Consider the following 23,901-nt stretch of genomic DNA (forward strand, 5'->3'; position numbering starts at 1 on the left):
AGATCCTCCAATTCCAAAAACCTAGTCAAATGCATATCAATCTTCAATTACTCACCAATGGTTACAGTAATTAGGGGCAAAGTTCATGAATAGAGAACATATGATTGAAACCATAAGAAAATTTTAATTGTTATAAAAAAAAGTTTCGGAATGAACTTGACTACATACTATGATTGAATGAAATAAGGGTATTCACGAAAATGTTGACATGAGTCAATTCTAGCACGTCGACGAAAAATCATAATAAAACATTTGAGATTCCAAGTAAATTGAAAACTTAAAGATCCGTACGATTAGAACGAGGTACCATACGAACAACCTACTTCCATGAACCAAAAGAAGTATTGTTGAGCAAGCACAAAGAAGCTTAGGCTTGTGAAGAAAATGGAAGGCGTCTAATTTGGTGCTTTCTTTTTTACAAAATGCCTAAACAAACATGAGCCAAACAAAACTATAAGAGTTGAGGCTGCAAGATAAAGAGCCACAAAATGGTCTGGAAGTTGATCTTTTAGCTTCTGTACTGATCAGTCCTTCACAAAATGGTGAGTGAGCAATTTCGCGATCTCGAGGAAACCGACCTTTTCCCTTCCTTCGAATATGGCTTTAAGCTTATCGTCGCAGAAGATCTCTCTTTTGTTAGCAGGATTCTGCAGGCAAAGACAATGAAATTCTCATCATTCCATAGCTTGGAGAACAGAAACTCACTGATTAGCAACTAAACATGGAAGACAGAGCTCTTCGAGACCTAGCCCGTTTGTTTTTTCTTTTAAAACAATGGGTACTTGCGTGTAGCTGAACAAAACCTTCAACCAGACGACCCTAACCTACAATATGTCATATGGAAGAAACTTATATGGTATTTGATATCTTCAAGCTTATGTTAACCCTGGCTTAACTGTCATTACAAAAGACGAGAGTCGTTTTTTTTCAGCATGGAAGGTGTCCATTAAGGAAACTTTAGCGGAGTTGTGCAGCTCCGACATTGTTATGGCACGTTTTGGTTGGGAAGGAATCAGATCAGGAGCTTCGAAGAGAAGTCCTCCTCTTTTTAGAGTCTTTGGAGAAATGTACAGCTTACTATTGGTGGAGTTTTAGTTGACATTCTTGTATATTACAACCTTTCTACCGTTCTTTTTTTTAGATATCCATGAATAGCTGAGTAAGCTTGCACACGCCATGACTAATCTCATGAGATAACCGCTTGACCCTATTACATTTGGTTGCCAATGAAATTCGTAGGGTATTAAATTCTATGTAGGTGGAAACTTTTCTACCATCGTTAACAAATCGAAAGCTTTCTTTTAGCTTTCCATGCCCTTAGGTTGTAGTGTCTGTAGAGAATTGTTGGGAGAAGTCCTACGTTGGCTAATTAAAAGGATGATCATGAGTTTATAAGTAACCTTTCAGGGAAACCAAAAGGGAAGCCATGAGATCTTATGCTCAAAGTAGACAATATCATACTATTTTGGAGGGTTGTGGTTCCTAAGACGGTATGAGGCCTTTTTGGCGAAACCAGAGAAGGAATCGAGCCTCGACTAAGGTGGGGTTGTTCGAGGGCTCCATAGACCTCAAGGGAGGCTCTATGGTGTACTATGTTTGAGCGGAGGATTGTTGGGAGGAGTCTCACATTGACTAATTAAGGGGATATGATCCTGGGTTTATAAGTAAGGAATACATCAAAATTGGTATGAGGCATTTTTGGGAAACCAAAACCAAAGTCACGAGAATTTATGCTCAAAGTGGACAATATCAAACCATTGTGGAGGGTCGTGGTTTCTAACGGTATCTACCCCTACTATTATTTTAATGCCGCATCATTTCAGAAAAAACAGCAGGGATTGACATCTAAGTGTTCATGCTATACAATCCTTCAATCAAATGTGTCAATCTTTCAAGAGTTAAGTATTCTCATTGAAAGGGAGAGTGGGTAGACCTAGATGTATAAAAGCTTTGTGTAATGCAAGCAAAAGTCCATCAATGGACACTGAAAGATTTTCAATTCCAATGTTTCAAGATAGCTCATGGATTTTGATCATTATCGCTATAAGAAAAGAAAGAATAACGGAAGATTTCATTCAAAACAGCTTCATAGGCCTTCAGAAAATTTTGATAAACTCCAACATTGTAACGAAGTACTTCCCCATGAACTTTTCATCTATTTTTCGAGGTAAGAACATCAAGACTTGAGAGATGCCATTTCTAAGAAATTGCTACGAACATCCAAATTTGTTTGCAGTGTAAGGGAAGGAAAATTGGAGGCTCGGTGAACTAGTTTGTTCACTTGAAGATGAAATTTCTCTTCATATTCACGCTAAATCAATTGGCCGATCAAGCCATTAAGCAAAAATCGCAGATAACAACTCATTTCCCTAGAAACTACAATGGTATCGTACGCAATCAAATACATAGATAACAGTGGAAGGAAGGTAGAAACCTGAAGGTTGTTGAGCTTGATGTAGGACCAGATCTGCTTGACGGCGTTGGTGCGAGAAACCTCCGATACACCTAAGAAGTTGCTCAACGCTGGAGAAACCTCAACGACCTTGAGAATCCCCGTCGATCGAGTCGTTACCCTTTTGATTTTCGGCTTGGGCACGGCTGCAGAAACAACATCATCGGAGCTCGGAGGAGCCTTCTCCTTCGATTTGATGGCGGCGGGAACGGCAGCCGATGATTTCGACGGAGCTAATAGAGCTCTACAGCCTCTGAAAACCCTAATGCCATTGCTGAATCCAAACGACATTGTAGCTTGCTTGGATGTTGCAGTCGATTCCCGGCGGAGGTTTAAGAGAAACTCGCCGATTCTTTAGTTCCACTAGCAGCAAGATATTAGACAAAATCAAATTGATCAATTTCTACAGAGATTTTGTTCAAATCAAACCATGCTCGAAGTGGATAATATCATACCATTATAAAGAGTATGTTCATCTAACAATGACAATCGTAGTGTAACTAAAGACGGTATCGTGCTCGATTATCATTTCTTTCAAATGACATAAACACGTTCTTCAACAAGTATCGGTTCAAATCATCACCAAACGAATTATATGTGAATGATAACTCTCCAAAAGTATAGTTAATTTTGCACGTGTACGAACCATTTATACTAAACCATGATGCTGTATTTATACCGTAGCATTTACACTCTCAAAAAATCAAGCCTAATTGCACATTTATTTGGTATTATTTTCAGAACATCTATACATAACCATGATGCTGTAGCAAACCTGGAACCAACTTTGCTCGCAGTGAACATGTCATGAAAGAAGTTCTCTCCAGTTGTCCGGTTAGAGAGGGCATATCATTTTTGGAATCCAATATGCTAGCTATGGAGACATTTTTATTTCTTATAACAATGACTCGCTCTCATGGTTCTGCTTTAAGCTTCCCAAAAATGCCTCATACTAATGGAGTTAGTATTCCTCACTTATAAATCCATGATAATTCCCTAAATTAGCAGATGTGGGACTTTCATCATCCAACATATGCTCAAAGTGGACAATATCATACCATTGTGGAGAGTCGTGTTCGTCTAACTTGGTATTAGAGTTATGCCCTAAACTTAGTCGTGTCAATAGATTGATAAATCTTCAAATATCGAACAAATAACTCCAAAAGAAAATGAGTCAAGCCTCCTCGAAGGCTGTAAAAAATGACTAAGACTCCAAAGGAGTCGAGCCTCGATTAAGGGGAGGCGCACTTTGTTCGAGGGGAGGTGTTGGATGATGAAAGTCCCACATCAGATAATTTAGAGAATGATCATGGGTTTATAAGTGAGTAATACTAACTCTATTGGTATGAGGCATTTTGGGGAAGCCCAAAGCAAAACCATGAGAGCTTATGGTCAAAGTAGACAATATCATACCATTGTGGAGAGTCATGTTCGTCTAACAAAATTAACCGTAATGCTTAAATTGTTAAACTCGTTTAGAATAATCTTTTAAATAATTATTCGAAGTTTGATTATCCAAAAGGTGATTCCTTTTATTATATTATTATTATTATTTTAAATAAAGTTCGAGAATCACTTTAGGGTAATCAAACACACAATAATTCAATTAAAATTATTTTTTAATATAAGTTTAAATTATAATTATAATTAATCATAAAAAAAACGTAGTAAACAGAAAATTATTTTAATTACCATTTTTAAACAATTCAAACTAAATTATCATATTATCAAAAATTACTATTAACTAAAAAGTAGGAAATAAATGCAATTTTTGCAGTGAATAAATGATAGTTTAAGTGAAATTTATATAAATTATAACTATTTTAAAACTATAAAATTATAAATATTAAATAATATTAATAAAAATATTTCCAGTACACATAAAATTTTAAAAAATTTAATAATACTCTAAAACTTAAAAAAAAAATTCAAAAAAATACTCTTTTAATTATTTTTATTTATTTATATATTAATGTTAAGAATTTTTTATTTCTTTTAAAAAAATAAAAATATGCTATTTTTAAAAGTTGGGTATTTTTAAAAATTTAAAGGTATTTTTAAATTTTTTTAAAATGATTTAAGAGGGTTAAAAAAAATAAAAAAAAATAAAGGTATTTTTATAATTTTTTTTTAAATTATTGAACTGAATTTTTATTTAGGCAAAAAAATGAAAAGAAATTATGGCCATAATCCTATGTTGGATATAAATTGAAAAAAAGAGAGGGAAAGGATCGATTAGACGAAAATGGGGCGAGGGAAGAAGAAGGCGGTGGGAAGCTCTGAGACTGAAGCAATGGCGCTTCCAGTCCCTGGTTTCACAGATTCAACTCTTGTTAATGGAGATTCAGCTCCTTCCAACTCTAACAACAATGGAAATGAACTTATAATTTCATCTCGATTTCCAGCTTTTTCGATTCAGAACAGTTCTGTCCAAACTCCACTACTCGCCGGTGAAGGCGGAGAAGTCAACGGAGAAGAGAATGCTGTCGCTGATGTTACTGCTTCTGAGCTAACAAAGCTTGACGATGGCTTCTTCGTAGTTGAAGCTATTCGAAGGAAACGAGTTCGTAAGGTATCTCAGAACTTGCAAAATTTAGCTCGTTCTCTCGACTAGAATGTGGATTTCCTTTTGCAGGTTACGGCCTGTACTTTAGAAATTATAGATTTTCTGAGAATGAGTTTATTTTCACAAAATTCTCTTCTATTTCTATGTACTCTGCGAATAGCTTTTTCGGTGTTTTGTTTTCGAATTAGTTTGGTATTGTACCCTTGGATTTTTTTGTTCAGACGATTGTGTTTCTGTATGTCATTTATTAGTCTGATGTTAGATTTTCTTTTCTGTTTTCGAATCCATAGGGACAGCTTCAGTATCTTGTCAAATGGTATGTACGATCTTGCTGTTTTCCTTTTGGTTTATTGTTCAGATCTTATCCCTGTGATTTGTTCTTGATATTCGTGAAAGTAGCTTCGGCAATTTTTTGTTGTTGATAGGCATGGCTGGCCAGAAACTGCCAACACATGGGAACCCTGGGACAATCTCCAATCATGCGCTGAATTTATTGAGGAGTTTGAGAAAAGGATGGAAATGTATGACAAATGTAAATGTAGTTCGAAGATTTCCTCACAACTCGGAACGTCACATCCTAATTCTGGGTTCATTTTTTGTAGCTCACGATCAGGAAAGCAGCGGAAGCGCAAGCGCAAGGATGGAGACGGTAATAATCAACTTCAGGAGGAAAAACAGTACCGCGTCATAGCTACTGATAATGTCACAAATGTTTACATGAGTACTGTGGACGATTGTCTATCGGCCACTCCTTTAAACAGCATAATTCATTATGATCTTCCTACTCCTCAAGTACTTATAGACTCTACTGCAACATTCAATGTTGAAAATGGCGATATGGGTGAGAAATTTGATGGAAGTAGAACGAGAGACGAATATGATTTGAAACTTATTGAGCTCAAGGCAGCAATATCTGCCAATATGGTTGATTCTGATAATAAAGCAGAGTCTTCTAAAGATCTTGGCCTTGTTTATGATGATTCCAAGGCTGATTGCGCGGTGGGTTCCACTCAGGGAAGTCATTCCATTGGAGCCAAGAGAAGGAAATCTAGTAGGGTGAAAAGGTTCACTAAGGAAGCAGTCTCGTCTGAAAACTCTGAACAAAGATTAAAACAAAATGGAATTGCTGTAAACATGGAGCCAACTGATCAAAATGAACAATTGGGGCCCGAGAATCCTAGTTTGTCAGGCCACTCCAGAAATGTAGCTACTATAAGAAGGATTATCAAGCCTGTTGGTTATTCAGTTTCGGTATCAAATAACATCCCGGATGTAGTCGTGACCTTCTTGGCTGTGAGGTTTGTTATACAACACTGACTACTCTTCCTTTGTGCTGTTGAGTGTTACTGTACGTTTTCTCTATTTAATAGTCATTAGCTAAACTCTACTTGATTTCAATTATTGTTTTCAAATTTCTTACGAATCACACAAAAATCTAGCTTCATCATCTGTTAGAGCTTGGTTATCTAAACAATTCTTCAATTCTCTCCCATTGGCATGCATTTTACTGACAAGACAGCCAAAGGAACAAGCTCTGGCCATTTCCTATTCTTTTTGGTTCGTTCTAAGCAGTGATTGTGGATCTTTTTCTTTTTGCATGTAGGTCTGATGGAAAAGAAGTAACGGTGAATAACAAATTTCTAAAGGCTAACAATCCACTTCTGGTAATTGATCAATTTTTCGTACTCTAGCTTACATATTTAACTTACTTAGTTTCTGACCTCTTAGTATTTACTACTCTCTCACTGCAGTTGATTAACTTCTATGAGCAACATCTCCGATATAATCCAACATTATGAAAGAGCTACAAGTGTATCTGGCCACCATCATGTTTATGGTTTACAAGCTGTAATTTTGTAGCTTTAGGAAATTCGGTGGAGTATAATATGAATTCTTGGTAAAATTCTCAAGAACTGTGTTAAGAGGAGATCAAACATTTTCTTGCTCTGTTTTATTTCTACATGAGGATAAATGGAAAGTTATATTCTTTTTGGATATCCAATCTAACAGTTTAAAGACTTGGTATGAACTTCTATGGTTCTACACACCTCCCCCGTCCTTTTTAGCCTGTTACGTACCGCTGTCAGTCTTACGGTTTTAAGACGTGTCTATTAGGGAGGTCTTCATACCCTTCTAAGGAATACTTCATTCTCCTCTTCAATCGACGTGGGATCTCACAATCCACCCCCGTGGGGGCCAGTGTCCTCTCTAACATATCACCCGATGTCTAGCTCTGATACCATGTTAGGAATTACGGACGCTCCACAATGGTATGATAATCCATTTTGAGCATAAGCTCTATGGCTTTGCTTTTGGTTTCCCCAAAGTCTCAATTCCTTACTTACAAACCCATGATCCAACCCTTAATTAGTCGATATGAGACTCCTTTCCCAACAGCGTTAGGAGCTGTCTGTTCATGCTAGTATTATAGTATTACAGTGCTAGACTAAATAATCTTGTAGGAAATCGTCACCCATTTCCACATTTCCTTTACGTTATTTTTGATGTCCAATGGAAAGCTTCATACAGATTCAAGTGGTGGTTATATACGCTTTCTACAGATTCATGTGGTGCTTTTCTGCCCTCCAGATGCTGAGTGTTCATCAAAGAGCCATGGGATGCTTATTTATCAGGTTTTCTTACTGAACTTTCTTGGTCTCCATTTATATATTTTCTTTTGTCAGCTAGAAAGAACAGATATTGGACGCTCTTGGACTTCCAACTGCTCCCTCAAATGTAAATTCTAAACCTCTTGAATTTCGCATATTATTTATCTGTAGGTCTCCTATGATGTCATTCAAATACATATTTAATCTAAGTGTCATTATCAAACTTCATTTAATATTACAACCGGTACTTGGTTATGTTAGGAACCACGAACTTCCACAATGGTATGATATTGTCCACTTTGAGCATAAGTTCTCGTGGTTTTGCTTTTGGTTTTCCTAAAATACCTCGTACCAATAGAGATGTATTTCTTATTTATCAACCTATGATCATTTCCCTTAATTAGCCGATGTGGGACTCCCTCCCAACAATCGTCAACAGATTATTCATCGTCCTACTAAGCCACATGGGCTCCTTGTTATTACTTTCAACAGATAGCAATTAGTTACTCGATTAGATACAGGTTGCTCAGGTTGGCATCCAATCCTATCAAGAAATTTTAAATTCTTTTGGAACTTTCATCATTGATCAACTAATATTTTGACCTTCATAAAAGCATGAAAACGTTCAAGCTTTTCCAAAGTCATCTCCTACCATCAACAAACAGCCTTCCCTCCTCATTATCACTCTTCTGCCACCACTCAGGTTCTAATTCAGAGAGAGATAATGGAACATAGTGCAGGGCCATCACCTCTTGTACCTTGTATCATAGTTGGATTTCTAGGAATCATAATATTTTGGCCAACTCTTCAATCCATATGGGAGAGTTTGGAATCTCTACTTGAACTGGGTATTTGGGTTGCAGTGATTCTTCTTTTTCTTCTACTGCTTGTACACTTCCTTTCTGTTTCCTTTCCTGTTCTTCATGTTTCATCCACTTGTGCAGTTCAGCATTCGAGCAACCATGGCTATGATCCCGATGGATTCGGTTTCGGGTTAGGAACATTCTTTCTTTTTCTTATCTTCCTTCTGCTCTATAACCTATTGTAATCTTGTTCTAGTAATAGCAAACCATGTCTTCTTCTCAGTATAGAAAAGTGAATTGGATTGCTGAATTATAAATGTTTTCGATTTAAGATTTTCCATGATAACGAGTCAGATTAGTTTCTCTCGCTTAATATACCGATGGATCGTTTGAGAAAAAAAATTAGTTACCACAGGATCCTCACTACAAAGTACTCTGATAGAGCTAGTATGATACCATTCTACCACATATCTCTATTGTGACTAGTTGATGTTGAAAGATGAAAGTCTTACATCGGCTAATTTAGAGAATGATCATGACTTTATATGGAAGGAATACTCTTTCTATTGGTATGAGGCCTTTTGGGAAGCCCAAAGCAAAGCCACTAAAGCTTATGCTCAAAGTGGATAATATCATATCATCGTGGAGAGTCGTGTTCGTCTAAACGTTGGGACCCACAAAAATTTTGTTCCACACGGAGGTATTCTTTGGGACTTTTGCTAACTAAATGAACGATGTGAGGTATATATTTTGTATACAACTTTTTTTAAAATATATATATATATATATATATTTGCAAATAAATAAATATACCGAGGGTATATAATAAAATTCTTAAGTAGTATTGTTTTTTAATTCACCAATGTATAGAATTTTAATTTTAATTTCATAAATTTGTAAATTAAAAAAAAATCAAGACTAAATTTATAATTTCACAAAAAAAGAAAAAAAAAAGTAATATTTCACTAAATTTGTAATTTAAAATTCCAATATTTTCTTTCATTTATTCCTGCAACTTACATACTCTTACATTGTAATTAAGATTTAAAATTGCTAATCAAATCAGAGGCCGGAAGTGAACGGGACGCCGGTACTCGGCAACCAAGATCCACCGGCAATGAAATTCCCGACGGTGAACTTCGAAGCCTCCGCCGCGCTGGTAATTACACGATAACCCTTCCACTTCACTCGATTCGCCGTCGAAGCTCCCGCACCGGTGTTCTTATACTCGCCGTAATACAGAGTATTTAGCGCAAAATTACCGCTCCACTCCATCCACCCCGCCGGACTGATAAACCCTCCTATCGACGATGTCATGACTACAGTTCTCGAATACTCCCTCCACGGTCGGCCTAAAAAGGCCTTAACGCCGCTGAGGCCACTGGCCGACGTGATTCTGCAATTGTGGATCGAGATTCCGGTGTTCTGATTCGGATCTGCGCGGCCTTGGGCGGTGATCGTGATCGTCTTGTTTGGAGGATCGCGGGCGATGATGTTGCTATCTTGGATTACGACGGCGGCGTTGCCGAAAATGAAATCGACGGTGCCGTAAATGTCGCATTGTTTGTAGAATTGGCGTTCGGAGAAGACGTAGAGAGTGTCTTGAAAGCCTTCGAAGCTGCAGCGGTAGTAGACGGAGAGGTCTGAGCCGGAACGGAGCGCCACCGCTTGATGGTTTGATGCTCCGGCGGTGTTTCTGATAGTTATGTCTCGTGCGATGAATCCGTCTCCATCAACGGCTGAGATTTCAGCGACGTCCACAGTTAATAATTAATACAAAAATAAAATAATACAATTAATTCGATAAAACCCTCCTTAAAAACATATTTAATTAAATATTAACATTATTATTATTTAATTATTTTTATTAAATTCATTAAGTTTTATACATCCTAATAAAAAAATTCTCAAACTAAAAAATATAGTGCTAAATTATTTATTTTTTAAAATAAAATTCCAAAATTAAAATATTAAAATTTAGGACTCAATTGACTTTGACTTCATATTTTCTATGTAAAAAGAAAAAAAAAACAAACAAATAAATAATTTTTGTAATACTTAGTCAAATTGTTGAATTATACTCTTTTTTTTTATATAAATAAAAAATTAATTCATTAAAAATGTCTAACACCCAACTTTACAATATTTACGTAATTTTCAAAAATTCAGTAAATAATTTTATTATTTAATTAAAATTAATAATCCATAGCAATCTTTTAAATATGTTCTTAGACTAATGAACTAAGTCAAACATTATCAAAAGAATTAGGTATATTTAATATTTTTTTTTAAATAATAATTTAAATTGTTAAGAAATCTTATAAAATCTATTATTTATTATTATATAAAAAATTAAAATTTTAAGCTTTTGTAAATGGGTGGTGTTTTCCAAAGCTTCCATTTGAATAAAAATTATTATTAATTATTTTTATTTTTAAGAATTATTATTTATTATTGGGAAAAAAAAAAAACTCTAAACCCATTTTTTAAAATTAGAATTCTTAAACCTCACTAAAATCCCATTTAAACCCATTTTCATTATGATTTTATTTATAAATAAAAAATAAAAAAGGAAGGGGAGAATTACCAACGGTGGCGGATCTAAAAGTGGTGGAACCGCCGCCGACGCTTCTACTTCCGGTGATGATAGTTTTTCCGATGCCATCGCCGATCAACATAACATTCTTAGCCTTAATCTCAACATTCTCACTATAAACCCCGGCCTTCACATAAATCACAAACCTCCCTCCGCCCTTCGCGGCGGCGACCGCCTCACTCACCGTCCTAAATCTCCCAGACCCATCCTTCGCCACCACCACGTTAGCATTCGGAGCGCTCGACTGCAACAGCTTCCTTTCTCCCGGCTTAACCCACGTCGGAAACCCTTCATTCATACTCGGCGGCTCAAACCCCTCAGCCGAAGCCGGCTTATTCACCGACAACCCATCACTAATCAGCTTCGAAACATTATTAGCCGTTAAAGAGTAGCCGAAAGCCGAAACCCCAAGCTCCTCAAACCCAGCTCGACACGTGTCAAGAGCTGTGAGAGCAGCACTGAGCCAGGTTTGAACATCGACCGGGGAGCAGCGGCCGGCGGTCCGGTTGAGCCGGTGAATGATTTGGTCGTAGAGCTCGATACAGTCGGTCCATGCAGATTTTTCTCGGTCGTTTTGGCACTTTGGCCCGAGAGCGACGGCGTTTTTTTGGGCCAAAACGGCTCGCTCGATGGCCGATTCGACCAGAACTTTAAGGAAGTGGGATTTTGAAGCGATTGGCCGGTTTTTTTCTGTGCCGGTTTTTTTTGCCGTGAGAAAATGTTCACATGGAGCTGGATATGGCGTTTGGCTGCACCAATTTTTCACTTCGTTATCCGAGTAAGCAAAAATGGCCGACCCAAGAACAAGAACAAGAACGAGAACGGAAACGCTTTTAATGGCTGCCATTTTTTTTAGTTCGGGTTAATGGTGGGATGGGATGGGAGGTTTCTTTTTATAGGGAACAAGGTCAGAGGAGAGAGAAATTAGTCTTATGAGAGAGAAACTGACCCTTAAGTTTTTAGTTGCCTTGTTTTTAGTTATCTTGTCATGGTTCTGCCTGTTTGTCGAGTGTATATGTTCTAATCAATAGAGCTCTATATGTTCCGGTTGACCAAAGAAATGACTTCTACTCCTGTTAGTATCCTGCTTCATATATTCAAGACTATACTATTTATTTCGCGAAAATCTAAAAAACTGTTCGACAAATTTAAAATATATTTTCTAAAATTTATTGAAAATTTTCATAATATATATATATATATACATATATATATATATTATGAAAATTTTCAATAAATTTTAGAAAATATATTTTAAATTTGTCGAACATTTTTTTAGATTTTCGCAAATTAAATACTATAGTCTCGAACATATATATGTACGTGTGTGTGTATATATATATACGCGTACGCTCAAGATGTACATAAATCGTAAGAAATTATATGATTAAAAAATAATTAAAATAATTAATAGTTACCATCTATATAGCTTAATCATGTAGATTTTAAAGTTGGGTATGTTTGCCTTGGCTCATATCGCACAACTACGTACACACTCGATTTAGATAAATACAAAAAACAGGAGAAAAAAATAAATATATAAAATATATATGATTCAATTTACTATATATACTTATTTACCATATATGATTTTACTAGATATAGTTTTTTACTTTTTACTGATTATTTATTACCTATGACTATTTACTTGGGTGCGAGATTGAGAATATAATCTTAATTTTCAGTTAACAGAGAGAAATATCTCACCATTTTCTAAAATAACTAAAATAGATTATTATTAGACAACTTATAAAATATATATATTCTAAATTACGATTATAATTAAAAGTATATTATTATTAAAACAACTTATAAAATATATATGTTTTTTTAAGGATTAAGATTAAACACAAAATTTGAAAGTTAAAAAATTATTATTATTATGAAAGTTTAAATGCTAAAAAATTGTATATATATATATTTATATTCAAAGTTAATTGGGTTTAATTATTGGCTGCGGTGGCTCTACTTTAACAATATCCACGTGGACGCTTCTGATTTGACAGTCCAATGGGATTTCAAGGAGTGGTTGTAACTTAGACTCTGGTTTTAGACTCTACGAAAATTTGCTTTCAACTTGCTTTATATTTATAATTAATTAATTAATTAATTAATTAATTTACCTCAATTATCAATAATACAATTATTAATATTTAACTATGTTTAAGAAAAATAATTGCCCAATACACTTCCAATTTTCGTTGACTAAATTATTATGAATTTGTTTTTCACGCCACAATTAACAAATTTAATTAATTAATAAGTATAATTAAAAATAAGCAATTTTTTTTAATGTTTTTTTTATTATTTTTAAACTATTTAATATTAATAATTTATATATTCTTCGTGTATTGCATGCATGGAAATTGCACTCTTTATGACGATGTCAAAAGGTCAACGCCAAAGACTTTTTGGCCCAAACAATAAATATAATATATAATTATCAATTATTATTCTACATAATTTAATTTAATTTATTATTTTATAATAACATGATATTTAAAAAAAAAACATTTTAATTTGTTAAGAGGAATATTCAATTATGGGAGAGAGGGAGAAATGGCCTCTCCTTCCCTTTCTTTAGCTTGGGTAGGTGTATTAGATAAATTATAGAAGGGTGGTTCATTAGTATACGAGCGGTGCAACTAAAAAAACCGACGTTAATTTGATTGAATTTCTACCGATTTGGTTTTGAAAATTGAACGCTCGGGTGTATGAATCGAGGATATATCTGAATGAGAGTCTCGAGAATATGAAGCTATGGTTAAAAACGTTCAAAAGAATTGATAGTTATTACGATACCAATAGGGTATATCTGAATGAGAGTAATCCCGAACTGAAATTGGAAAACCCTAAAAAATCGAACCGGTTTGCGAGTTGGAACTTTTTTAGTCGAGCCAGCTCAACCAACTTTATAATAGGATTCACAACCTAACCCTATCCTTCTTTTAAGACTGTTTTGAAGTAAACCCTGTTCGGTTCACTCGGGTAGCCAACTCGACCAACCCGAAATTTTAGGTTGGTCAAAAGAAATTTCCAAATCAATCCAACCTAACCCATATACACCTCTACGAACATTATTTAATTTATTAATTTACATATAATCTTATATTTTATTCCAAATTAAAAATAATAATTTCATAAATCTTATAAATTAGCATAAATGAATATTTTTCTGTCATTTCCACACCAATTTGCAGGGAATAAATTTGTTTTGATATTTCTTAATTAAACTATTTATTATATGAATACATTATTAATTTAATTTATTCTCTTTTTTATTCCTTTTGTTAATTAATTTCCTTTTATATATTTAATATCTAACCTAGATTTTCTTAATTAATTTCATTTATATATTTAATATCTAAGCCAATATTTGGCTAATTAATTTCCTTTAAATATTTAATAATTAATAAAAACATTTAATTTGATCATGATTGGTAAAGAAAGTTTATCCATAATCATTAGTAGTTTGACGTAATATTTTCAAAATTATTATATTAATTTAAAATATTTTGTTTCGGATAAGTTCAGGTATAAATATATTTTTTAATTTAAAAAAGTCAACGAAATTATAGCTTTGACTTACTTGCTATAAGAAATTGAAACATGATGCAAGGAGATTGAATTTTATGCATTAATTAAAAAAAAAATTATATGATTGAGATTAATTAATTACATATAAATAATTCCTATAAAATAATTATATGGTTTGAGTTCGTCATCGAGTTATTATTATTTTTAATTATTAAAAAATTTACCTATTTATAATATATGTCGTACTAATAACTAAAATATCCATTAATATTTCTTTCAAACATTAAATATTTTTTATTTTTTAAAAATTTAACGGAATCAAAATCGAGAAAAAAGTCTAACAACCTAATATTTGCAATTTAGGTTAGATGGTTCGAGTTGTTCGGGTCATCGAGTCGTATAAACACATCTACCAATTATTAAAAATTAAATAAAAATAATTATTAAATTCATAAAAAAAACATTTTAAAAAATAAATCAAAATTAATGAATTTGAAGAGCGACTTGTAATATAGCTCAACAACGCCTAATTCTGTAATTTCAAATATATTATTAAAAATTTAAAATTTAAAAAATAAAATAAAATATTAAAGAAGTAGTTAGGCCATTATTAATAGATAGCACCAAACTATTCAAGCCTAGTTGATAAAATTAAAGTTGTTATTTATAATATACCATTTTTTAAAATAATAATAATAATAATAAATTAAATTAAATAAAAATAATGAAAATTACATAATACCAACCATATGGTCTTTTTCTTATATTTTTTAGCAATTTATTATATATTTTATGCTTTTTAAAGAAAATTTCCTCTTATTTTGTAAATTAAATTCATTAAAAAAAAATTAGCGGATTATCTACTTTCGGGTTTGAATTTTATAAGAATTAGACGTGGCCTAGATGATGTTAAAGTCATTACGAAACGTCGTAGGAATAGACGTAACGACATGTCATTATAGTGCGGGCAGTCGATTCCGATATTTATAAATGGGTGTCGTTTTACGAAAACGAAATATTTTTATTTTTATGCCTTTTTATAAAAGGGAGTATTGTCTTAATCGTCTCGATTTGAGCATAATTGATTAAATAAATATTTTAAAAAGGTATAAACGTGAACTCGTAATGGATTTAAATGTGTCGGGATGAATGTCACTGTCACTATAGAATTTACACGTCCCTCTCTCTTAACCTTCGTAACATAATTAATTTTTGTCGTACGTTTCACGTCATATTAATTCTTTAGACGACTGACTTAGTAGACTTCAAGTTCAACCGAATGAAAAAAAAAAATTAAATTTAAAAGAGATAGATAATTTTAAATATTCATATATTTGACGGGAGTGATAAATTTAGATATATCTCTTAAATTAATGATATTTACTTGGAAATATAGTTAGTTAGTCTCTTTCGTATGACACGTGATTTAGCTTACCTATAATTTATTTAATTTATAAAATTAACCTTATTCTACGTGATTAATCATTTCCCGCGTACATGCTTACCTATACATATAATATATATATATATATATGTATACATATAATATATATATATATATATATGCGCGTGCATATCTATGTGTGTATAGATATGTATCATACATGTATGACTAAACTTTCAAACGTTTTAATTATACTTTTAAAAATAAAAATAAAAAACTTAAAAAATACATGAAAATTGTTCATATTTTGTTTCAAAAATACATTTAAAATTAAAAAAAAAAATTCATTAATACACTTAGTACCATGTTTTAAAATTATCTATGAAATTTTAATAAATATAAAAAAAATATCGATGCTCGAGTAAACGAAAAATACATGAACAAACTGATCTCGAGAATATAATTGTTAAGAAATGTTTCAAATAATTAATAGTTGTTATCTATACTAACACGGTGCATCTTTTTTTTCAGTGGCTCGATCATATAAATTTCAAAATTTAGCGTAAATATAATTAAATAAAAATATTTAAATAAAGGTGTGGTCCTCGCTAAAAAAAATACATTTACACAATAAGAAAATTGCAAATTAAATATAATTAATTAATGTTATTTTTTCTTTTTTAAAAATATTGAAATTTGATATATAATTGTTGGAAATATTTTCATGTGTGGGCCCATAGTCCACAATTACGTTCTTACCCTTCAGTCTTCCAGTACCAACTTTACGACTTGTCGTTACTATTGTTGCGTCACAAATAAATTTATCGCATTTCCATCCTTTTCTTTGACTTTGTACTGATCAACGCCGACTACTTGTCGTTACGTAACTGTCAAGCAACTAAAAAAAATTAATATGCTAATTAAAATAATTATCATTTAAAAAAATAAATATCCAAAAAATATAATTTAATAATTTGTTATTTTATTTTCCACTAGTTTATTTATTTATTTTTAGTTTATTATTTTTAATATAATAAGAAAAAAAATACATTTTTACGAATATATTTATTTTAGTAAATTATTTTATCTCAAATTTATATTTTTTTAATAATTCAATAATTAAATTATATTTAACTTGTTCCACTTGATTACTCACAATTATTCAAAGTAGAACTAACAACGGATTTTGCTTGCCTAGCTTTTAGACTATTATTTATTAGGTGGGAGTTTTTCAAATTTTAGGCTTAATAATTTATTTTACAAATAATAATAATAACAACGACCAATTATAAATCAGTACAAAAATGTTACTCTCGGTAATTATGCGCTTCGTCGAGCGCTCATATGACATGATAACCTGATCAGTCTGAATTATCCAACCCAAATCGTAAAAGTTGAGTTGGATTAGCTTTTTTATTTCGGTCGGGATTTGGTTGAATTTTTTTAAAACTGAAAGTTGGTTTTAGTTAATGAGTTGATGAGTCAACCCGACTAACCCAGAAATAGGGTTACGACAGGATTGATTTTCTCTTGTCAAGAAAAGAAAGACTACCCAACAATACCATACGTACAAAAAAATTAAGAATATTTGACGTTTGTAACTAATGTTAATAGCGTGTTGGGACTAGTAAATAATAATTATAAAAAAAACTTGACAACTCAACCCAACCCACCTCGAAAAGATAGGATTTTAGGTCGAGTCGTGAGCTTTATTCAAGTTGTTCGGATCACAAAACCAACCTACTCGAAATTTCAAGTTGTTTAAAAAAACTCTAACTCGACACATAAACACAACCATCGGGTCATCAAAATTTCAATTTTACAAATATATTATTAAATACATCAATACATTTAAAAATAAACACAAATTAAAATAAAATAATACGTGCAAATCAAGTAATAGCCTTGTTATTATTATTCATATATATGGATATTTATTAAAAAAAATATATATTGAAAATATCAATTAATCATTTATATTATTCTTATTTTTCTGGCGGCTTACATTTATTTTCCTTTCCTTTTTCTTTAGGTCAAATTCATGAAGTGAGACAGAAAAAAAAATTATAAAAAAAACTTTATCATAAATATTTAATAGATTATTGAACTTTATAATATATAAAAAAAATTATTTTTATGGATAACAATTTTTATTATAAGTTTAGTTTATAAATTTTATTTTTGAAATAAAATAATAATAAATAAATAGTCATCAAATGAGGATAAAATTTATAGGCAGTTTATAAATTTTAATTATTTTTTTATTAAGGATAAAATTTATAATTTAATAAAATATATATTTCTCATCGTTCTTATCAAGTCTTTTTATTTAGTCGTGATTGTTCCAAACACGCCAGCCAAAAACCGTTGGTTTTTTACTCATTGGTAGATCAAAAGCCGTCCAAAAGTTTGACTTTGACTGAAATCCTACACGTGGCGTCTTTCCAACAGCTTACTTGTAGAGTTAGGTCAACCGTAAAAACTATGTGCAGCCGCAGACAATCAATTCTCTGTCTACATTATTTTTCTCGAAGAACTTTGTAAGTAGTTGTTTTTGTCTTGTTGACTTCTTCCTAAATGAAGATTCCTTTGTTAGATTTTGAAATAATGCTTGAGAAAGATGTTTCTAAACTTTATGCAATGTAATTTTGACTATTCTAATCTTATTGGGTATTTGAACGTTTTTTTCGAACGGGTTTAATAAGAGGAGTTTTACTTGAAAATAGTTATGTCGAGAGCGATTTTAAACCTATCGTGAATAATGACGGGTTTAGTTTTATTATTTAGAAACAAACAACTTTAAGTAATAATTGTTCGATGAACCCACCTTCGTTGACTATTAGGTGGTAGTTGTCGGGTTTGTAGAATGACAGAAGAAACTAACTAAATCTACTCTCGTGACTTTGATCGAATTTTGATTCATCATTTTGAGGAAAGAAATGAGACGGTTTACTTGTCTTCGTGACGGATGAAAGGTGTTGACAACACGAGCTTTATTACCTGACTTTTGACCTTATTTCTTAATCGAATTTCGTGACTCTTCGAGACCTGTTTACTTGTGTTTAATTTGATTCTTCACTGGTAGCAAATAGTCAGTCTCAATATTTTAAAATGTATATATTAGGGAGAGATTTCCATACCATTATAAGGAATTCTTCGTTTCTCTCTTAAACCAATGTGGGATCTCACAATTCACCCTCCTTGGAGGTACAGCATCAACACTGCCACACCGCCTGATATCTCGCTCTGATACCATTTGTAACAACCTAAGTCCACCGCTAGATATTGCCCATTTTGACATGTTATATATTGTCGTTAGTCTCATGATTTTAATATAATAAATTTATATTAAAATAATAATAATTATTATTATTATAATTGTTTTTCGACTAAAAAAATTATAATTTTTTTAATATAAATTAGCGTCCCAAAATCAAAATCAACACAGGCTTCATACATTGGGCTAAAAAATTTATTACATTGGGCCTCCTTCCAATTCCCTCATTTATGAACTATTTATTTATTTTATATTAATTATAACCATTATTATTTATTTATTTTTCTCTCCTTTTATTATTATTATTATATTTTTTTTAACCAAAACCATTAATAAATTAGCATGAAAAGACGTTACTAATTCCCCGAGACCACTTGTAACAAAATTCAACCTAATTTCAAGAACGAATAAGATCTCACATAAACTATCTGATAAAGCACTCGAGGGTTGTATAAAGACATACGAGCCAAGCAATGATTATGTCCCTTAACCGTTGTTGACTTTGGCCATTTATACTCTGAGAGTTAGATACCTATGATGACATGGTAACCTGGAATCATGCCCTTGACCATTTATACTTGAGACTATGATATGCAACTCACTCCCATTTTAGGAGCTCGCATGGGTCAATGGGAGTCGATGTCGTTTGAAGAAGGTGCACTGGTCTTAACTCTCGAGCGACATGGGTGTGGTTGGGGAAGAGGATTATCGTCATTGCTCAGTCTCTACTGGAGATAATGCACCGCTTGTTGTCCTAGTTATAGGGAGGAGGTCGCCGTGCACGCCATCGTCGAGAGAGTAGCCACCGGGGTTTTTACGGCCGTCAGCATGAAATAACGGAGAAGGCGAACACTTTTTCGAAGATTAGAAAATTTTGAAACAGTGAAATTATTTTTAAAGTTTAAAAGTATTTTTTGAAATAAGATATTAACTATTTTTCGTCCAAAAATAAACCAAAAACAAATTTAAAAATCTTAAGATTTAATTAGATATAAAATTAATAAATTTAGTAATTATAATATTTATTAACGTTTTAAAAACTAAACATCTATATACTCCAACATGAACATGCATGAGCGGTGGATATAAACATGTGTATTTGGTTAAAAATTAATCTTCCCGTCCGACTGACACGTGTCCACACCCACACTCCATGTGTTTCTCACACCCACATTCTCTCTCCACACCCACCTACATATACATATATATATATAAATTAAATAATTTACATTTACATAACTTCCCTTGTTTCTCCTTATTCGAAATTACCAAAATGCCCTTTCCCTTTGCAACACCTCTTCTTCTCTTCTTAGCCATCATGGCTTCCTCTATTTCTTCGTTAGACGAGCCGGACGCGGTTCGGTTGTTGCGAACCGGAATTGTGAAAGCCAGATCCGAAATATGTAACTTGAAACGACGTCGCTTTGAACGTGGGAATGTGCAGACCGCACTTGGCGATTGCCATACTCTCTACGAGGAAGCCGACAGCCGGCTTGCCGGGATGTTGGTTGGAGAGAATTATTCAGCGGATGATGCTCGGATATGGCTCAGCGCCGCCGTGGCTAATCATCGGAGTTGTTTGGATGGCTTGGAAGAAGTCGGCGCTGTGCCGGCGGCGGATGGGAATAACTTGACCGTGTTGCTCACCGGAGCTCTGCATTTATACGACAAAATTGCGGCCGTTGAGGAGCGGAATGGTGAGCATGTGCTTCGCACGTTGCATATTCCAAGTGATTTATTTTTTGAATTTTTTTTGTGATTCTATTAATTATTATTATTATTATTATTTTGTTTTAAGTTGCTTAAAATTATGTTTTTTAAAACATTTAAAATATCTAATCTTATTTGACTTTTTAAAAATATTTTGTTTTATAAATTTTTATAATTTTTATTTTAACTCTTTTTTTTTCGTTAATTTCACTCTATACTCACCTTTTCTATTTTCTATAAATTAAAAAATATGTTGGAACTTTATTTTTTATCACAAAAATAATATTCTACCTTAATTTTGAATAAATAAAAATTAATATTTTTTAAAAAATAAAAATAAGAGAAGTTTCAAAAATAGCCTTTAATTAAATTATTAGTATCATATTAAAAAATAAAATTAAACTAAGTTTAAAAAATACCCTTTTATCATATTTCAAAATATTAATACCTTAAATTTTTTATTTATTTATTAATATATGGATAGTAACCATTTTTTAAAGGTAATACTTTTAATTTTAATACTGTTTTTAAAATTTCATAAATATTTTTAAATTTTAATACTAATTATTTTTGAATTGAAGTTGGAAGGGTAATAATTAAATTTTTTAAAGTTTAAAGGTATTTTTGTATTTGAAAAATGTTCGGATAAAAATATATTTTATAATTTTTTTAAAAAATTGGAAATATATTTATTGATTTATAATTTTTGGGGGAAAAAATGTAATTTATCCGAGGAATAAAAATAGAATAAATAAATAATAATAATAATAATTTAATTCAGGACGGGAACGAGTGGAGAAAGAGAGATTGACGGAAAACGGGAGAATCAACTTGGCGACATGGAACGCGGCGACGTCGAAGCCGGACTATGTGGTGGCGGTGGACGGCTCCGGCACCCACACAACCATAAACGGCGCGGTGGCGGCTCTGGCCAGAGATGGCCGTAGACGGCGGTCGGAGAGAGTGGTGATATATGTGAAAGCCGGAGTTTACAAGGAGAATGTGGAAATTGGAATGCAGTTGAAGAACGTCATGGTCGTCGGCGACGGCGCCGACAAAACCATCGTCACCGGTAACCGCAACGTCCCGGACGGCGCCACCACTTACAGCTCAGCTACATTTGGTGAGTTCTCAAACGACAACAAACATATATATATATATATATATATATATATATATATATTATATTATATTCAAATTAAGGCACAAAATTAGAAAATTATAATAATACTAAACAATTTAATTTAATTAGTCTTTAATTTAGGTAATTTGCAATGTTTTAATCGGTAAATTATTTATTTATTTTAATTTGAAATATTTAAAAATACAAAACTAATTATGGCAGGCGTTTCCGGTGACGGATTCTGGGCAAGAGACATAACATTCGAGAACACCGCCGGACCGGGAAAGCAACAAGCGGTGGCGCTACGACTGAATTCCGACCTCGCCGTCGTATACCGGTGCACAATAAAAGGCTATCAGGACACCCTGTTCCTCCACTCCCTCCGTCAATTCTACCGCGACTGCCAAATCTACGGCACCATAGATTTCATCTTCGGCAACGCCGCCGCCGTTCTCCAAAACTGCGACATCTTCGTCCGACGTCCGATACGCCACCAGGCCAACATGATCACGGCCCAAGGCCGCGACGATCCAGCCGAGGCCACCGGAATTTCGATTATCAGCTGCAGAGTCAGGGCGGCGCCCGAACTCGCCGCCGTCAAGGGCGATTTCAGGACCTACCTCGGTCGGCCGTGGAAGAGATTTTCAAGGACGGTGGTTATGACGACGGATTTGGACGGATTAATCGACCCGAAAGGGTGGGGAGAATGGAGGGGCGATTTTGCAATTTCCACTCTGTTTTACGCTGAGTTTAAGAACACTGGCGGTGGTTCTTCTACTAGATTTAGGGTTCATTGGCCGGGATTTCATGTCCTCCGTAGCGCGGAGGAGGCGCGGCGTTTCACGGTGGCTGAGTTTCTTCACGGCGACGCTTGCATTCCGGCCACCGGCGTGCCATTCGAGGCTGGAGTTTGAGTTTTGAGGTCGGTGATTGAATATGTATTTACATAAAGGTATTAATGGAGAAAATATATAAAGTTTAGTCAAAATTAATATAAATTAAATTTGACAATTTTATGCAAAACAAAGATAAAATATAATTAATTATTACAACAAAATGACCTTTTTACCCTCGAGTTAGTTTAATTAACAAAATGTGACTTTCTTGTTTTTCCTCATTTAAGGCAAATTAATAATCTCTGACTTTTTCTTTACACAGTAGATAAATTTAATATTGCAATAAAAATAATAACATATTTATCAAATAATAAATTATTAATTACGAAAATTAAAGACATTAATCCTAATAATATCCGTATTTAATGGTATATATTTCTCCCACTTGTCAGGATAATATGAGACATGCCAGTAAATTAAAATAATTAATAATTTTAACACAATTTTGGTTTCTCTTAATTAGCTCCTCCTTATTCGGGATAACATGTCTTGCAATCCTATGTTAATAATACGAGACATGTATTAATTACGAAAATTTAAAACATTAATCCTAACAATATCTGTATTTAATGGTATAATTTCTTCCACTTGTCCAGGATAATATGAGATATGTCTTGCAATCCTATGTTAATAATATGAGACATGTCAAAATTAAAATAATGAATAATTTTAACACGATTGGGTTTCTCTTAATTAGCTCCTCCTCATTTGTAAATTAAACTAGAAAACTATTTGTAAATGAAGAAAGTAATTAAAAAAAACTATTTTTAAATTAAAAACTATTTTTAAATTAAAAACTATTTTTAAATTAAAAACTATTTTTAAATTAAGAAAGAAATGAGAAATAAAAATAAATCGTAAATGAAAAACGCGCCAGGTAGGGGTCGAACCTACGACTTTCTGCTTAGGAAACAGACGCTCTATCCACTGAGCTACAGGCGCTTCGTT

General features: G+C 32.9%; 4 protein-coding genes and 1 non-coding gene across 5 annotated transcripts; 2 read left to right on the forward strand and 3 right to left on the reverse strand.

Annotated features, from left to right (window-relative positions):
* Nucleotides 1–201: 201 nt before the first annotated feature.
* On the reverse strand, nt 202–2,855 carry LOC111799758 (upstream activation factor subunit UAF30-like). The gene is made up of 2 exons (XM_023683223.1): nt 2,435–2,855; nt 202–647 (listed from the first exon to the last, which is right to left on the reverse strand). Exons 1-2 carry the CDS (start codon nt 2,741–2,743, stop codon nt 525–527), a joined length of 432 nt encoding a protein of 143 aa, XP_023538991.1. The 5' UTR covers nt 2,744–2,855; the 3' UTR covers nt 202–524.
* Nucleotides 2,856–4,687: 1,832 nt separating this feature from the next.
* On the forward strand, nt 4,688–7,027 carry LOC111800640 (chromo domain-containing protein LHP1-like). Its single transcript, XM_023684426.1, has 6 exons — nt 4,688–5,024; nt 5,309–5,334; nt 5,444–5,539; nt 5,621–6,316; nt 6,622–6,682; nt 6,770–7,027. The coding sequence occupies exons 1-6, from the start codon at nt 4,698–4,700 to the stop codon at nt 6,815–6,817; spliced, it is 1,254 nt and encodes a 417-aa protein (XP_023540194.1). The 5' UTR covers nt 4,688–4,697; the 3' UTR covers nt 6,818–7,027.
* Nucleotides 7,028–9,373: 2,346 nt separating this feature from the next.
* LOC111799873 (pectinesterase 2) lies at nt 9,374–11,874 on the reverse strand. The gene is made up of 2 exons (XM_023683363.1): nt 11,018–11,874; nt 9,374–10,169 (listed from the first exon to the last, which is right to left on the reverse strand). Exons 1-2 carry the CDS (start codon nt 11,871–11,873, stop codon nt 9,493–9,495), a joined length of 1,533 nt encoding a protein of 510 aa, XP_023539131.1. The 5' UTR covers nt 11,874; the 3' UTR covers nt 9,374–9,492.
* An 8,601-nt stretch (nt 11,875–20,475) lies between these two features.
* Nucleotides 20,476–23,030, forward strand: LOC111800704 (probable pectinesterase/pectinesterase inhibitor 36). The gene is made up of 3 exons (XM_023684516.1): nt 20,476–20,921; nt 21,716–22,057; nt 22,280–23,030. Exons 1-3 carry the CDS (start codon nt 20,498–20,500, stop codon nt 22,969–22,971), a joined length of 1,458 nt encoding a protein of 485 aa, XP_023540284.1. The 5' UTR covers nt 20,476–20,497; the 3' UTR covers nt 22,972–23,030.
* Nucleotides 23,031–23,822: 792 nt separating this feature from the next.
* On the reverse strand, nt 23,823–23,895 carry TRNAR-CCU. The gene has a single exon. It is a non-coding gene; the product is annotated as a tRNA-Arg (tRNA).
* Between the last annotated feature and the right edge of the window lie 6 nt (nt 23,896–23,901).

Source organism: Cucurbita pepo, chromosome LG08 (genome assembly GCF_002806865.2).
Source record: "Cucurbita pepo subsp. pepo cultivar mu-cu-16 chromosome LG08, ASM280686v2, whole genome shotgun sequence".
Taxonomy (NCBI): Eukaryota; Viridiplantae; Streptophyta; class Magnoliopsida; order Cucurbitales; family Cucurbitaceae; genus Cucurbita; species Cucurbita pepo.

Excerpts from the sequence above, each read along its gene's own strand:
- LOC111799758 (XM_023683223.1), bottom strand. The coding sequence starts at position 2,743 with ATGTCGTTTGGATTCAGCAATGGCATTAGGGTTTTCAGAGGCTGTAGA. Across the intron at positions 648-2,434 it reads TCAAGCTCAACAACCTTCAG|AATCCTGCTAACAAAAGAGA; the intron begins GTTTCTACCTTC and ends CTTTGCCTGCAG.
- LOC111800704 (XM_023684516.1), top strand. The coding sequence starts at position 20,498 with ATGCCCTTTCCCTTTGCAACACCTCTTCTTCTCTTCTTAGCCATCATG. Across the intron at positions 20,922-21,715 it reads GGCCGTTGAGGAGCGGAATG|GACGGGAACGAGTGGAGAAA; the intron begins GTGAGCATGTGC and ends AATTTAATTCAG. Across the intron at positions 22,058-22,279 it reads TTACAGCTCAGCTACATTTG|GCGTTTCCGGTGACGGATTC; the intron begins GTGAGTTCTCAA and ends TAATTATGGCAG.
- LOC111800640 (XM_023684426.1), top strand. The coding sequence starts at position 4,698 with ATGGGGCGAGGGAAGAAGAAGGCGGTGGGAAGCTCTGAGACTGAAGCA. Across the intron at positions 6,317-6,621 it reads GTGACCTTCTTGGCTGTGAG|GTCTGATGGAAAAGAAGTAA; the intron begins GTTTGTTATACA and ends TTTTGCATGTAG. Across the intron at positions 6,683-6,769 it reads AGGCTAACAATCCACTTCTG|TTGATTAACTTCTATGAGCA; the intron begins GTAATTGATCAA and ends CTCTCACTGCAG.
- LOC111799873 (XM_023683363.1), bottom strand. The coding sequence starts at position 11,873 with ATGGCAGCCATTAAAAGCGTTTCCGTTCTCGTTCTTGTTCTTGTTCTT. Across the intron at positions 10,170-11,017 it reads TTTTAGATCCGCCACCGTTG|CCGTTGATGGAGACGGATTC; the intron begins GTAATTCTCCCC and ends CTGAAATCTCAG.